The 16425-nt window shown below is 34.4% G+C and overlaps 1 protein-coding gene across 2 annotated transcripts in view; it reads right to left on the bottom strand.

Moving 5' to 3' along the window:
• Window positions 1–13170, bottom strand: part of LOC123711253 (tensin-like) — a 35646-nt gene extending 22476 nt beyond the window's left edge. Inside the window, exons 1-2 of one of the 2 annotated variants that reach the window (XM_045663750.1) lie at window positions 13049–13170; window positions 6453–6530 (exon numbers count right to left, since the gene is read on the bottom strand). In XM_045663750.1, coding sequence (XP_045519706.1) covers window positions 6453–6530; window positions 13049–13072 — 102 coding nt within the window. In that variant the 5' untranslated portion in view covers window positions 13073–13170. Of the gene's footprint in view, window positions 1–944; window positions 1011–6452; window positions 6531–13048 lie in introns of those variants that run through there. The other variant, XM_045663752.1, reaches the window with a different exon arrangement.
• Between the last annotated feature and the right edge of the window lie 3255 nt (window positions 13171–16425).

The following is a 16425-nucleotide window of genomic DNA, read 5'->3' as shown; positions in this document are numbered from 1 at the left end:
ATTCATTACTGCAATGACGCTCAGTTATTCAGTCAAGCAAAAAGCACTGAAATCAGTGCTTTTTGCTTGATTAATTAGTTTGGAAAATTAATTTCACTGACTAACTATGCTTGACTTATTATGAACGATGACAAAATTACAAATAATCAATTACACTCGCTCAAGTTTCACCGTTCGCAATTCGTGGAATAGTTTATTGTTATAGATGGACTATTTCTTTAAAATTAATTGTTTATTATTTTGATATTTAATAGCTTTTATATAAGCCCCTTCCAGCAGCTTCTTAAAGCATTATGTTGTGAGTGAATTGTCTTCTATTAACACACCTAATATTATAATGTTATGATAATTCATTTTCACACCTAATGAACCATGTCACTGAGTTTAGCAGTTATTGAATAAATCTGAACTAGTAAAAGGGCCGAGGGTGTGTGTGTGTCTGGGCGCACGTACCGTCGTAACACGAGAACTCGGCCTCGAATTCAATCGATATTTATATTTCATGGGGATGGTTGCTTTTATTTATATTTTGAATACTTACAAGTTGAATTCTTACAAAACTTATATATAATTGCTCTCTCAAAGAAAGAAATTTGGTAATTTTCTAGTCTTTCTACATCTTGACTTTTTTTAATATTGACCTTCAAGAGAATTATTACTATAAAAAAGGTTACCATTCTGTTACTACGAACTACTACTAACGAAACTTCCTTTTTATGTCCAGTGAAGTTCATTTGGTCGTGTGACCTTTAAACCGCATTTGTCATATTATTCCTTATTAATATTTTCAACTGTAAAAATATTATAGATAATATTTGCTTAAACAAAGGCAGGGAAACTTACTTAATATTATTAAAAATATTACTTTGATTTGTACTGTTACAACTGTTTTATTGGGAATAAAGATTGAACGTCATGAAAATATTATCCTTTGAAAAACTCACCCTTTAATCCCAAATCGTTTGTTACGGAACTTCACACAGCTAAGAGCTTTATTAAATACGGACAGGCATATCATAACACGTGCGCCGCGCGACTGACGCTTTCATTTGTAGACAAGAGCCGCCTAGTTCCTAGTCTACAACTACACTAGCGTAGACCTAAAAAGACGGCGGATGATGCCTCGGCATAATATGACACCTGCATACAGAAGAATCACATTTAACTATTAATGCTAAAAATTCTATTATGAATTTATTTGCTATTCGTATGGAATTGGGGTATTGTTTAATAAACTTTGTAAACTATTTTATATAGTTATATTAAAAATGACTTTAAAATAATCTGCTTTCAAATACAATACTGTAATGATTGTGAATAGTGCATATTGATTTTTGTCAATGAGTCGAATCATTCAACACCTTTATTACGACTTTCCTTATACATACCGTAGGCCACAACTCCTACAATATATAATACACTTGTCTCCAACTAGAACATTGTAACATAGTACAAGTTATAAAGTTACGGAAGTTAATGAGTGGCTTCAGGTGAAGAATACTCTCAAAACTGGAGGCTGTTATCTGAATCCTTGCGGGATTTCATTAAAAATTTCCATGCGCACGAAGTTAACTCATAAAATACTCCGCCTATATCCTTCTTATATAATATTCATGAAAAGTTATTCAAAAAAACGAGCATTGTCTCGGTATAACGTAGAAATAGTTTTATTTTTGAATATTTCTCGGTAATTTTAGTCTTCAAATATTAAAGAACAAAGTGTAGACATTAAATTTTTATGTAGGCCTCGAGAAGTAAAGCTGGAGACTAGGAAAGCTTCAAACTTGAGAATTTTCTTATCTCCCGTTCCTCGTCACTTCTGAGTGTTTCAGGAAATGGATACAGTTAGGGTTCCTCGCCTTCTAATTATTTTTCATAAAAAGTAATAAAACACAGTAAATGTTGTAATTACAAAATCAATAAAGAAAATGAAGTCTATAGTGTTGTTTTGTTATTTTGAAAGTAAGCTTAATATTCCGATGTGGAACCGCCCAAGTGAGATAAGGGAGGATGAGGTCATAGGAAATAGGTTAGGTCCTAGAAATCAAATTTGTCTTCCTGTGACCAAGACAATGATTATTATAGATATTCAAACGATAGCCGATTGATCGTTACTTTATTTGCTTTTTAGATCGTCTAATTTTTCGCCTATATATGTAAATAATAAAATATAAGCCGTCACACACCAGCTGCTCACATGTTTCCCAGAACCGTTCTCGGTGCTGGCTATAACTTTTCACGGCATTGAGAATTTTGACAAGCCTATATTTTCGACTTCATTTTTGAAGAGCGTTAAATCGACGAGATATACATATACACACGGTACAATAAGTGATGGCCGTTTTCAATCGTCCAGAGGTCAAAGAGGCAACGACTTGGATTTGGTTAACGATAATATTAATGCGACGAACGGTAAATTGCAACCCGCTCTGTCGCTCGTTATTTAACTTTTGAATTCATTTTACACAAATACATTAACATATTTTCTGTAGAATTCTAAACCTACAAAAAATATATTGTTGCCGCCATATGAAAGATTTCTGTTTTACGTCATTTACTCATAATATGGATAAAATTTAACACGTTTACAATTAATTAAAATGTTCAAGCTATAGACTCATATTATTTTATAAATGTTTCAACTTATATAGGTATCTCAAAAGCTCGTCGCGATCTTTGGAGATTTTCTCATGAATAACGTATCAGTCTTTCAAGTTACAAATAGTTCTTTGTCTTGTACGTAAGTATTAAATAATAATGTAGTAGTAAATAAGTAATAAAGTAATAAGTAGTAAAAATATTGTTTTGTGAAGAGTTTTAGCTTTTGTGTTCATAATAGGTACAAGGTAGTCGACCTTGTTATACTCGGTGTATGGAGATAAAACTTATTTGATGTTATGGAGGTCGAGAGGTAAGTTTGTTAATTAATTTAAATAATGTATGTTGGGACATAAGGAGATATGAAGTATATAGGGCATAGACTTAAGAGTTGTGTATTTTCTAATTCATCAAATACTGAAATAAGTAAATGCAAGCAGTTATTTCATCGTACATGGATAGATATTCCTTTGTAATAAAAACTAGAAAAGATATATAGGGTTAATTATATCTCACAACTTATTAATTAAAGAACCGGAAAATTACGAAACTGTACACTTCCCACAAAATGAAGATTTTTCATAATCTGTAGCGAATCTCCCGGCAAGGTCTTGGGAGAGATTAACTGGCAAGTACGACCTTTTCCTTGCCCATTAGCTGCTAGCACCTGCCATCCTAAATGTGACTTTCAGTAATGAACCCTTCCAGTGTATTACATTTAATTAAAATAAAGTTAATCACTAACTGAGGACTTTCAAGTTTTACTTTTAATTTAATCAGTTTTTGGAATTATTCCTACATAGTTATTTTGAATAATATCTTTTTTTATTAAATATAACTATACCGTATATTACAATCTCATTAAATTATTTAAAAAAATATCAGTTTATCGTCGGTATGTACTTCGCCACAACGGCTTTAAACATGTTCTGCTGTTCCGTCGTATGGCAAAAGATTTCAATTGGTATCGAAACATTATATAATTCGGAATAAATTTATAAAGTAAATATATGTAGCCTTGTAAACCGTCATTCGTTGCTTTAGTAGTACTGTTCACGTACTTTGCTCGTTCTCTATACGCCTAATTTATGTTCCAAAAATATGAAAACCTTAAAATTAAGCTTAACAACAATTAACTTTACTATAATTTATTAATATAAAAAATTAAAAATTACATTATTTGAAATAACATTATTACAGCAGCACGTCATACTTTGTAATTATATTTTTATAAGAATAAAGATTTTAATTTTTTGTATTGAAACAAGTATTTAATCTAGTATATATTCAAATACTTAAACGAAACAATCACAACCTGCACATTATAATTATATGAATTATAATGTGCAGGTTGTGATTAAGAAAGACTTTTAAGAAAGCAAAAAAAATTATAAAATGAAACGAAGTAAAGATGTTAGGTAAAACATATCTATGTTAAAGCTGAAAGAGCTTTGCTCGCAGACGGCTGTCCCTGCGGAGTCGTAGCGGTCTCGCACAGATTGGATACAGGACATTTGTTCTGCTACGAGTACTACGGCTCCGAGCTACGAGCGCTCAAGGCCTATTATTTAATTGTATTATATACTCACTTTAAGAAATCTATTCAATATAACAATACAATCACAACTATCTGTATGGTTCCTGGGACAACGGGGTGCTTTTAATAACAGAGGACATCATATTCACCATTCACGTACAACCGAATAGTGCTAATTAATTAAATGTTATTAAATGCTAAAAAAATAATTCTATGCTATGCTAATTAATGCAGAAGAGAGCCAGACGCAGTCATGGGTATACTCTCGGGCCATAACACCAAGTATATCGGTAATCGACACGCTTATAAAACTGACTGAAACGAAAACCTGAGTGTGCAAAATCTAGCCAGCTTACACTACCATTAAGTAATTTTTGTTCAAAGATTAAATTAAGTGATTTTTACTTAATTAATTGCGTATATTTTGAAAATACTTCATTCACTGGAACTGTAATAGTAAGACGTAGACTTCAACTTCAAAAAATATTCTAAATATATATCTTTTAAAATTATTATTAGTTGAAATGAAATAACAGATGACATTCATCATAGCTAGAACAGGTATTAAGTAGAGACGAAAGATACAAAAATATGAATATTTCCCCAGACACATTATGTCTGCGGCCACGCTCCTAAACGCACAAAGGCTTTTGATTTGTCCGAGGCTGCTTTTGCTTTATTTGCGAACGGTCGACGAGACAACAGATTAATCTGCATTCTTTCATACTCTAGAATAGTGCTCTTTATTTTTCCGCTCAAACATTAGCATAACTAGTTAGACTTCTACTCAATTACTCCTATACGTTGACTAATTGTGAAAGCTGTTACAAAAAACTTTACCCGTGTGTAAGTGAGTCTTAAACTGTTCAAGCCTTCATTTTTTTACTCAATTGTAATCTCGTTTTAGATTCAAGTATCCTAGATTTTTTTAAAATGAAAAACGCTGTCAAAGTTCATTTTATCAGTGACCATTTCAATACGAAAGTCACATTACATAATATTAATTACTCATTTTGGTTCACATTATAAAATATTTCTAGATGATGCTATGATGCACATACTTCTGCTATGTGCATCACCTGATTTTTATATATCATATTATATGTGATATCAAGGGCGGCACCCTTTCATATGGAAATTTCAATGACCACTCTCCTCCTCTAAGTATAATTAAGCTACTTGCAGCCCCAGCATCGACACTTCTTCGGCAGGAGTAATTAAAGCAGAACAAGCTCAGAAAAGCCCTTGGGCATATCGGTTAACGAACTTCGCAGTCATTTTAAAACATGCTAAATGGGACACCCCACGCCCTGACTCACCACCCATTTTGCATTTTTGTCTTCACGTAAGATCTCAAACAACCTGCACTATTGCGTATAGTGTCAGAAATTATATATCATTTTTTAATTTTTACTTAATGTATTCCACACATGTCTACTCGCGATGTCGCTATGAACCGCGAAATAAAAAACCAACTTTAAGCTAGCAAACTTAAATGCGTCAACAACTTCAGTAAAATATAAACTCGTAAGTGGCGGATATCGTTGGACTAAGTGCAGTGTGAAAGTTTAAGCCTCGCATCTCGCAGGCTCTGCTCAGCAAGCGTCGAAGGATTGTAATGGGCCTGCACTCAGCAACACAGAAGTTTTCTATTCTGAGAAATGTACTTCATTACGTGTTATATTAGGAGATAAACTACATAATTATAATACTATACAGCTATATTACATTAACCCAGGTATAGCAAGGAAAATAACGTATTTTAAATCCATCTTGATCCAAATTTATCTAAGAATCTGTTAAAAGACAACACCTGAATTAAAAACCCAAAGCCCTAGTTTCATGAACTTATAAAACACTACTAATAAGAGGAGAAACTCCCAAAACCTAATCAAGGCTAAATTGAAGCTTGCTTCTTCAGCATTAAGATCTATATTTAAAAGTCGCAAGACTGCTTTTCTGAAATTTGTGACTTTAGACCTAAAGTTTTATGCAAATTGAAACTTTGATGTGTTTGTATAAGGTGCACAATGTGTCTACAAATAACCCAGATATAGGCTAGTCAAAGTGTGCCAGAGTACAATAGCAACCTAAAATGAAGACGCATGTAAAACGATGACCTCATCACGGACTTCTACGAATTTAGATAATTTTCTGATCATTTGCTTACAACATACGGACCCGTGCTTGTTTAACAAAACTTTGTGCGACAATTGAACTTATAAATAAAAAAATGGTGTCACTTTTATTTAAAATGCAAGGCTTCGGCTTCAACCCTTAAAATAACCGATTACTTATTTTCAAATATTCTACTAACCTTCATGTGTTGCAATCTCTTTGTGACGGCTTCCACCCGATCTGCCTCGCCACCCGCCGCCGGAAACGAGCCCAAATACTGCGCATAAACACGAATCAGTCAGGCAGGTGCCAATAAATATAGCATAACTCTTAAATAACAATATAATTACTTCATTAACTAGTTTTATAAGTTAATTGTAATTATATTTTTCAGGCGTGGGTGAACAACTGTATAGTTCTAAACAAGCCGTAGTTTAATTGTTATCGATATGCATTTATAACTACGACTGTGACCATAATACAGAAATTCTTGTTGTAATTAAAGCATGTCATAGAGCGAGTGAGAGATTGCTTTTGTTCTAACTGTTATGTATATCTAACATCGGAGCTTTTAATGTTTGGAACATTACATATATTATTTTATTCGAAAATTACTATATCAAAGGTAATTTATGACGAGACTAAAAAAATTGAAAATGGATGTTAAATGAAAATGATAATCATCGCCACGTTCTGTTGTTTTCATCCAATGTGGGATGATAAAGCGATAAATTATTTATTATCACTTATTTGCAGACAAAAAACGATAAATATAACAGTTAAATAAATATGTACTGTTGTATACTTTGGAAAATCTAATTATACTTTGTAACATGTACCTTAAAAGTGGTGTAATGTAATATACTAAAAATATATATAAAATTAAACTAAAATATTAAGATACTTAATACGTTAATACATTCTGTATTCATTTGTGAACAGCGTGGCTTATTTGTTAAAGTCAGAGCGTGGATTAAAGTAATTGAATAATAGAAAACAATATTCAGTATACTAACTACGTAGTAGTGGAAATATATTCTTAAAAAGTTCTATAAATAAATTAAGGCACATATGTCTACGCAAGTAAAAGAAACCTAGTCTGAAGGCAAAGGGAGCCGTTGACCAAGGAACGGCTTAAATATACCTCAGCGGATTATCGCGTGAAAGCTGACCGCAGACTTAAGGCTTGTGTCCCCTTACAATGTATCGCCCACCGACTGCCGCCGTCACTATTAGATCCATTAGAAAATGTAGCTCAAGTGTCATTCCAGCATAGACTAATAAAATTATCATAAGGCAAGAGATTCATTAGTTTAGATATTTTCCTTTAAAACTGATTGACTGGTGGAAATTAAGACAATAAACGCCATCTGCATTAGTTTTACGAAACGAAATCCTGAAATAAACTTGAGGCGTGCCATCTAGCGGATGATTGTTACACTTGTAAAATGTAGTATAAGTATTCAGAGAGAGTGTTCACAGACTTAACTCTGAACTTTCGGTAGAGTTTTACTTCCATTCCATTGAAAATTATAGATGGCACTGTACAGTATTTGGGTGAAGCAATTTATAAACTACTGAAAGAAATGTTGATTTTTAATTTTTACTTCTGATGCACAATCTATAATGAAATCCCTCGCATTTAAATATACAACAGCGCACGTCTACATTGCAACAAAGAAAAAAATATTGTAACAGTGTAATGTCGTAACATACGCCAATATTATTAATACACTATATTTTTTTAATTATCAAAGCATTGGCAGGTGGTTCGTAATTCAACTTGACATTACTATAGATAACGGATTTGTTAAGTGCCTATAACAGTTATCAATCACGCTTGTTAGTCGAAGTGTCACCAACTTTCGTGGACTTGACCCCAACTTTGCTCAACCTCCCTTGATCAGTTCCGTTTGGTTTCAGTAAACTTCTCTAACACAATTTAATGTAACTGCCAAAAGAATAACTATATTTGGGTATAAAATATGAGAGGTATTCCATATCGACGCACGACTGGTTATGCAGCTCTTCACTAACGTCAACTTACATACAGTAGTCTTACTTTGATACGCATACATATACACATAATGCGTGACCATCATTCTTTTGCGAGGTATCTTTCCTATTTTCTTAGAAGATATCGTAGTCCTGACGTTCATAAGTGTACATATTTACCTATATGAATAAAGTTATTTTGACTTTGACTTAGTATCGTATAGTATCAATCAAATTATATTATTTTCCAATATATCGATTAGTAAGCCAACCATACAAAGAGGATAATATGCTGTTGCCAATAGTCATAGTTTTTTACGAAAGACAATTCAGGCACCAGTTACGAGTCGAACTTCGAAATCAGCATACATTATTGAGTACAGAATTTTAACAGATTCCTATTCATCATAGACTGTCAGCTTTTCGAGCGCTATCTACCGAAGCAAACTTTTAATCAAAGAACTTTTCATATTCCATAACGTTGCACGGAAAAGTAGCATTTAAATAATTTAAATACGAGTTGTTTTAGTGCGGAGAAACAGCGTTCGATCGTACGCGTCTTAAAATGCAGGAGTTATGAAGAGCTTCTCGACTCATCCGTTTAATTCAAGAGGAGGCTGCACTAGAGATATGTCGCTTCACAAATTAAACAAACATTCCGAAAGCGTCCTCTTAAGTGATTTTAAAACTTTTACTGTGTGCTTTATACCCTTAAGTATATCATCCGTTGGTTTTTCTCGGTAAAATATTATTAAAAACAACAAATGCATAAAGTGTAAGGAAAAATAATAATAATACGCTTCACAATAATTGAATTCTATTGAATTTATCTTTAAATCGCACAATACAAATCTTCTCATTTCGACTATTGAAATTGCAAAACTAATCAAACACACCAAACATAGTGAGACTATCCGAGAGACCCGAACAATAATATTATATTGTGATTCTACTCTACTCTCTGAAACATGTGATTGAAATGAATTGCAAACTTCTTTTATAAGGTCGTCAAATATCAAAGAGCTGAAGTAATGGCGGTCGATGAGAGCAGTCGTTAGGTATGCGAGCCGAGGAACTCAACTTTTCCTCCAGAAATTGCTTTTAGTTTTCGATTGGCTACAACTCGCAGAAAAACTTCAATTGCACCGCCCGAACCCCGCTCTCACTTCTCTTTATGATATTTTAAATCCTTTTTCGCAACTCTTTCGCCGAGGGACGCCCCTCGACTGCGACGCTTGAGCTGGACTCGTCCTTTTATAACGTTCGCTTGACATGAAAATCCTATTTTGCATCAACGTAACGCAAACGACACAGATACTGTTTTTATTAATTTTCTAAATGCCTTAAAACTCAAAACTAGTCCTTCTTAACGACTTCTTGTTATTGCATGGCAATACCGGGTCATTTCCGTGAGCATGTACAGACGAAATTCAAAAGCGATAAGTATTAAAATAATTAAAACTCCGCGCTTTCAAACCCGTTCGTTAATTTAATTGCTCTGGACTTTATTTCGGTAAATCTGAACTTTTCTTCTTTTACTTTACCTGTGACTTAACGCTAAATATTCCCAATCTCACCCCTTACTTTGCGTATTTATAGGTAACAAATATGCAGAATCTAAGTAATAATTTACGATCCACGACGTCAGCACCATCTGGCTTTGAATTGGACTCATTTTCATATTATTTACTCACAAAGTTTCGGCTACTCATCACCGTCTTGCGCACGTTTTGCTCGGAACATTCCTTACCATAAGTACAGCTACCCCCAGATAGACCTGAGAGACCTCACCTGAGACACACCCGAGTACCTAATTAAAAAATATATATAACTAACAGAAATGTGGCTTAATTCACAGTAATTTTGAAAGTAAATAATACTAATATTATAATAGTCATGTTTTCACACAAAATCTACTGGAAAAATTTACAAAAAAAAACAAATTATTCCAAAAGCTGCACCTTTACTGGCTGATATGGCAAATTACATTTTAAACAAAATAGGGATAACAAAAATGCAATAATATAACCCAAGGTGTGAAAATATTACCCATAAAAAATCTGTCTGAATTTGAATCTGACTGAATAAAAAAATATTTCATTACCTACTTGAAATCAAGAATTTTTCATTACCTGTAGAGTATTTTTAAATTTACTAATGTCGGACATTCTTCGTAAATGATGTTACGAATTTAAAAATGCATTAGATATTTATTCGTTGTAATGTAAAATCTGTATATTGATTAGATTATGAATGTAAATGTGTATATAATAATTTGAAATTTAGTAATTAAAAACTAAGACAACTAAAACTTAAGTGAAATAAAACTTTATGATAACAAAAATATATCTTTAGCCTAAAAAAGACTTCTTTTAAAATAACTTTATTCATAGTACGTCTACGTCAGGGTGTGGTTAAGGGTACAAGTAGGTACAGAAATGTCATATCGCCTTAACTAGGCTAGTAAATTACTAAATGTGATACCATCTCCGTATTGAGGGCTTAATTACGCCGCATTGTTTACTTACTAAGGTTTTATTTCACGCTCTCTTAGATAACCCTCGCTTCGGAGGGAAATAGATCGTGTCTATTCTAATGTTAATTCCAATCTAGTCCGTTTAAGTAGGCTTTGCAGGTCGCTTACTGCAGCTATGAGTGAGACAGGTTTGTTCGATTTAGTTGTGTGTCTTTAAATCTTATTCTTTATGACAACTGCTACCTAGATACAAACCGAAATACGATTTGTGAAATATTGAAAGTGTTAAAGTGAAAATATGAATCGGGAATATGATAGTATAATGATGTCGCTCAGTTTTCCGACTCCGTGCGCGCAGACGATTTTAAAGCTATTTATCAGCGCACTTTAAAATCCATTGGAAGACACGAGGCGACCGTGCACTCCCTCCCCCAACCTTCAGAATACAAACGTCCTTCCCACTAGAAACTGCCAACTCACACGTGTGCTTTGCTGATATATATTTATCACAAATAGAAGCTATTCGTATATCCATACAAAAATCACTCTTATACAAGAAGTAACTAAACGAAATACAAAAAGAGCGTAACTCTCTGTCGGGACCATTTGTATTATTAACTTGGCACTTAAAGGTTACATTTGTAACACAAACTGTGTGTGTCTTTTGTGGTTATTAAAACATGAGCGTATTATACATGACCAGAAATTATTTATCAATAAAATAATAATTATATTCGCGCTTGAGATGCAGAGTGCACATGAGCTTGAATGCCACCGAACCGGTCTTCAGACCAGTCGTCCAACTCGTCTATAATTACAGCCGGCTCACTACTCATTCGCATTCTATTTCCATTCACTCTCACCTCGCAGCCTCGTCTTCTTTTGTTATTAGCGTCTTCATTAACATTTCCTCTTCGCACGTCAACATGCCAATGTGAATATTACTATCCACTAACGACCTATAAGCGGACGTAGTCATGAGTGCTTTTATCATTTTCTTGACATACAATTCATGTCAGATGCCTTAATACCAACCACATAATAATTTTAATTTAAGACGGTTCCCATATATTAATATATAAAATGCTTCTTTTGTTACATCCGCTTCTGACCTTGTCTTCTTAACTTCTCATAATTAAAATAATATTTTAACTAATTAAAATTCTACATAACAACTCCGGCCAGTTTTATACAAATAAAGCTGAACATTCAAACAGCGAACTTCTACGTAAATAATGGACAAAATTTTGTAAGATAGATAATTCAAAGTTGATGAAAAAAGAACTTGAATCAATTATTTTACTCAAGTACTGTTGAATAGCGATATGCCACAGATATTTATTTCATATGCACGGATTTGCAAGTGTTCTTCTACCCTATTGCTTACCTTATCGCGAAATATTGTGTAATATACCATTCGTACTTACATAGTTACGAGTTACTTGATACAATATACATTAAGCTATAAACCGAGAAATAACAAATAAAATAATTCGTTCGTTAGCGTCACGTCGCCTAAATGTTCTCTACGTGAATATTCTAGTTTTCTCAGAAAAGTCATTTTTGTGAGCTCGGGACACGGACACTGTAGTATGTTTGAGCGACGATTTATTGGGCTATGTGCCGTACGGTAACTGTACTAATAGTAGCAACACGAGAGCTTTCATATAAAAAATGTAAATCAAATAATCCTTAAATACCGTTCGCATGTTGTTTTGATAGTGCTACATAAAAATTGTTTAAAGTTCAAAGGTATAAGCGATTTCTCTTCAGAACACGCAGCTCCCAAACTTTCAAAACGAAAACCTGACCCAGTTACCGACGCATCTTTCTGTATGCACATTGCACATGCGATTGCGAACACGTCAAAATTGAAGTTATAATACCGCATTGTACTATCTTAATTTTCATTTTCAGTAATAAAACACATTCAATACAGAATATTCGGATTTTATAAATATTGCAGTCTCTATATATAGATATATGCGCAGTGTTGGCCTAGTGGCTTCAGCGAGCGACTTTTATCCCTGACGTCGTAGGTTCGATCCCCGGCCGTGCACCGATGGACTTTCATTCGCTCGAATGGTGAAGGAAAACATCGTGACGAAATCGGCTTGCCTTAGACCCAAAAAGTCGACGCCGTAGGTCAGGCACAGAAGGCTGATCACCTTCTTGCCTGCTGGATTGACAAATGATCATGAAACAGATGTAGAAATCTGAGCCCCAGACCTAAAAAGGTTGTAGCGCCATTGATTTCTTATTTTATTTTTGTCTCTATACATGATAGACAAATGTAAGTTTAAGGAAAATACGGGATGCGATACCTTGGCATGGCGGAGGGCCAACATGTTGCAACGTCGGCCACATCGCCCCGCAGGACCACACAGACACACCGCACCACGCACTCAAAGAAACTGACGTAAACGCGACTGGTCGCGAGCACGGTCGCTCGCCGGCTGCGCAGGTTTTGTGATCAACACTCGCTCTAGGGCTGCATCACGCATTTGTCAAGTAAAGCTTATTTTCGGAAACAAAACAAAAAATTTAATAATTGAAAGCAAACTCTTCACTGTCAAATAAAAGCAAAATATCCCAAAAGTATTTCCTGCTAGCATAGAATCGAGCAAGTGTATCGTAGTTAATTGTTGTAATGACAATAACAATTATATAGGAAGTAACAGTATGAGGTTATGTCAGCCCTAGCGATATGCGCGGGCGGCGGGTGGTAGGACCGGTCCGCGTGACGTCACACCACATTCAGCCTACAATTAACTGAGGTCACTCACCCTTCTGATCGTTGCTAGATTTTAGTATTTCATTTATGCATTTAATCTTTTCATAACAAAAGTATATTATATTATACTAATTCATTATTATGCAATACATAAACAACGAAGACGAAATTTGTGACTTTTTTCATAATTGTGTTGTTTATGTGGCGCCTTCGAGTTGTAAAAATGATGATTAGTAAACAAGACATTCCGCCAAATGACACTCGCAGTGACAAACTGCCTCAACTCCGAGTCTCATTTTCTCGTCTTACACATAATTGCCTATTTCTCCGAGAAAAGCTCTACTGTGATATTATTAGTTGGAATTGTTGAATGCTTTTAAGAATTAGCTCGATACTAAAGTACCCACGACAATCTTCGTTTCAACTTTCATAATAAGTTTAATAAATATCTGATCCCGTAATCGTAATATATTAAATACTTTTTTGACACACGGCATGTGTTTTTTTTTATAAAATAGGGGGCAAACGGGCAGGAGGCTCACCTGATGTTAAGTGATACCGCCGCCCATGGACACTCTCAATGCCAGAGGGCTCGCGAGTGCGTTGCCGGCCTTTTAAGAATTTGTACTCTCTTTTCTTGAAGGACCCTAAATCGAATTGGTTCGGAAATACTTCAGTGGGCAGCTGGTTCCACATAGCGGTGGTGCGCGGCAAAAATTGACTTGTGTGACCCACGCACGCATTTTGGTATATTTCACAGTACAGTTCATGAATGTTGTAAAAAAACTAATTTTAAAAAGACTATTTACTGAAGCAGCAGAAAACTTTTTACTGACTTCATATTATAAATTCCTACTTGACGAATAACAGAAAGGGCATGCTAACTTTTTGGATACATTAAGTTAGAGAAGGTATTTAGGTGTAGTCATTAGTTGTCGCGTAAGAGCCAACAAGTCGGGCGGGTCAGAAGAATTCGGCCCAATTTGTGTAACGAGCCGCCGAGAGCAGACAATTCGATTACGCTTCCCAACTTGCCCTCAAAACTGCCACAAACTTCGTCTTTGCCTAAATAAATAAAACTTAGTATATATTTATATGCCAATAAGTATTTTAAAATAAAGTTTATAAAAACAATTTATCAGCCAAATGTGAATCAGCAGTCTTACGGGTCTCACTTTACCTTCACCGTGCAGGCATGATTTGCACTTTGTGGATAGACCATTAGAATGGGTACACGTCGTACAAAGTGCCTTTGTACTCAGCTCATCGCATATTGCTCGCCTCGGATAAAAAAGTTCGTTTATGTGTATTTACAATAATTACGTCAAGCCTTATATATTATATTGTGTTCGATCGTTTCAGTCTGTCGATCTCCACTGCTGGACATAGATATCTCCCATGAACTGTGCTCTCAAGTACCATCGGTTTCCCGTTATCCAATGCCAAGAATGGGAAATGGGAAATTTAAATATTTAAAACTAGCAACGATGAGTAGTGTGAGAGACCTCAGTTATTGTGTGTGTCACCTAAATAAAATGAACCTAATCTCGAAACGACAAGGAAGAGCAGTTTTCCAACTCTACTTAGAACAGCTGGTCTTGCAAGCAGAGTTAAAAGCACGCAGGCAAGCTGTCACTCACGACGATACGACTCGTGATGCAAGCGTGACATTGTAATTGACTATGATATATATGCTCGCTTAAATCAACACGATCATGAAGATTTTCCTTTAACCGTAAAATATATAATATGTAGATTTTATTTTTGTTGGAAAATGTCACGATTATGTCGTTTATTACTATTAATATGGATAATGCGGTAATAGAAGCTGACACGTAACGATAACTGATGTCGCTTTCCGCTAAATCTGATTTAGTGGTAGCCGGTGACCTCGATCCTTTGAATTGTGTGAACACCAGTGTTATAATAACGTTCGTAAGTTTTTTAATATTGTTTGTTTATCGCAGAAACTATTAATTGTTCAAAATTAAAAATGCTTTGTGCAACATTATAACAAACAAGGTTTTAAGATTGTGCATCGTTTATTTATTTTAGCTTTAAAAAATGCTATTCTTTTGAAACATATTATATATTGTGACCGCCCTGTTCATTTATATGTATCATGTTATTACTGTTTAATGATTCATTATTCCTAATTATGTCTAAACGGTTCTACTGTAAAGTTGCAATCACCTTCGTTAGGTATAGAGTACAAAGCTTAATGAACTGATTGTTGCTTGTTGAGGCCATCGTAATAATGACTACTATTTGGATGTAGCTAACGTGTATGTTGTTGGCAATAGCTGTGTTATTTAATCTTTCACTTAAACACATATAAGTATTTCAACTAACTAACTAACAGTAATATACGCAGCCGCAGCTTGTAGCAGACATTCGGTTTACCTTTGGTGGCCTAGGGCTGATTTCAGTCCTAGTTCCGTTGTAATTAACTGTTAAAATATGACATACGAATACATATGAATTCATAACAAGCAATTTTTTTTTATTTGGGCCGCTGAATGAACACTTAGTAGTTTACATATACATGACAATGACACGTATCTCAACAACTACCAAACTATACAATTAATACACAATCATAAGTGCCATGGGCTGACTACAGAGTATCGAATGACCTGCACATGCACATTAAAGAAATTAGTTATATTGAATATAGACTAAGAAGACACACAGTTGTATGATTTTTGTGACTCCCAAGGATATCTTTTGAAAGAAATTTTCTTTTTTAAAATATAATATAAAAATAATTTAACTGTAATTAGAAGAGTGACCACGGTAATAGTGCACTGAGGGTGAGCAGCTCGCGGCGCGAAACGCTTAACTTAGCATTATGTGTTATTTAGTGCGACACACACGTTAAGCTGTTGCGCTTTTTGATACCACTTTAATGAATAGTGCGCAATTGTTCACCTAGCTCTCTTTGTTGTTGGATCGCGAGAAAATAAA

The sequence above is a fragment of the Pieris brassicae genome, chromosome 6, assembly GCF_905147105.1.
Source record: "Pieris brassicae chromosome 6, ilPieBrab1.1, whole genome shotgun sequence".
NCBI classification, from domain to species: domain Eukaryota; kingdom Metazoa; phylum Arthropoda; class Insecta; order Lepidoptera; family Pieridae; genus Pieris; species Pieris brassicae.
This window is presented reverse-complemented; position numbering and strand designations above follow the sequence as displayed.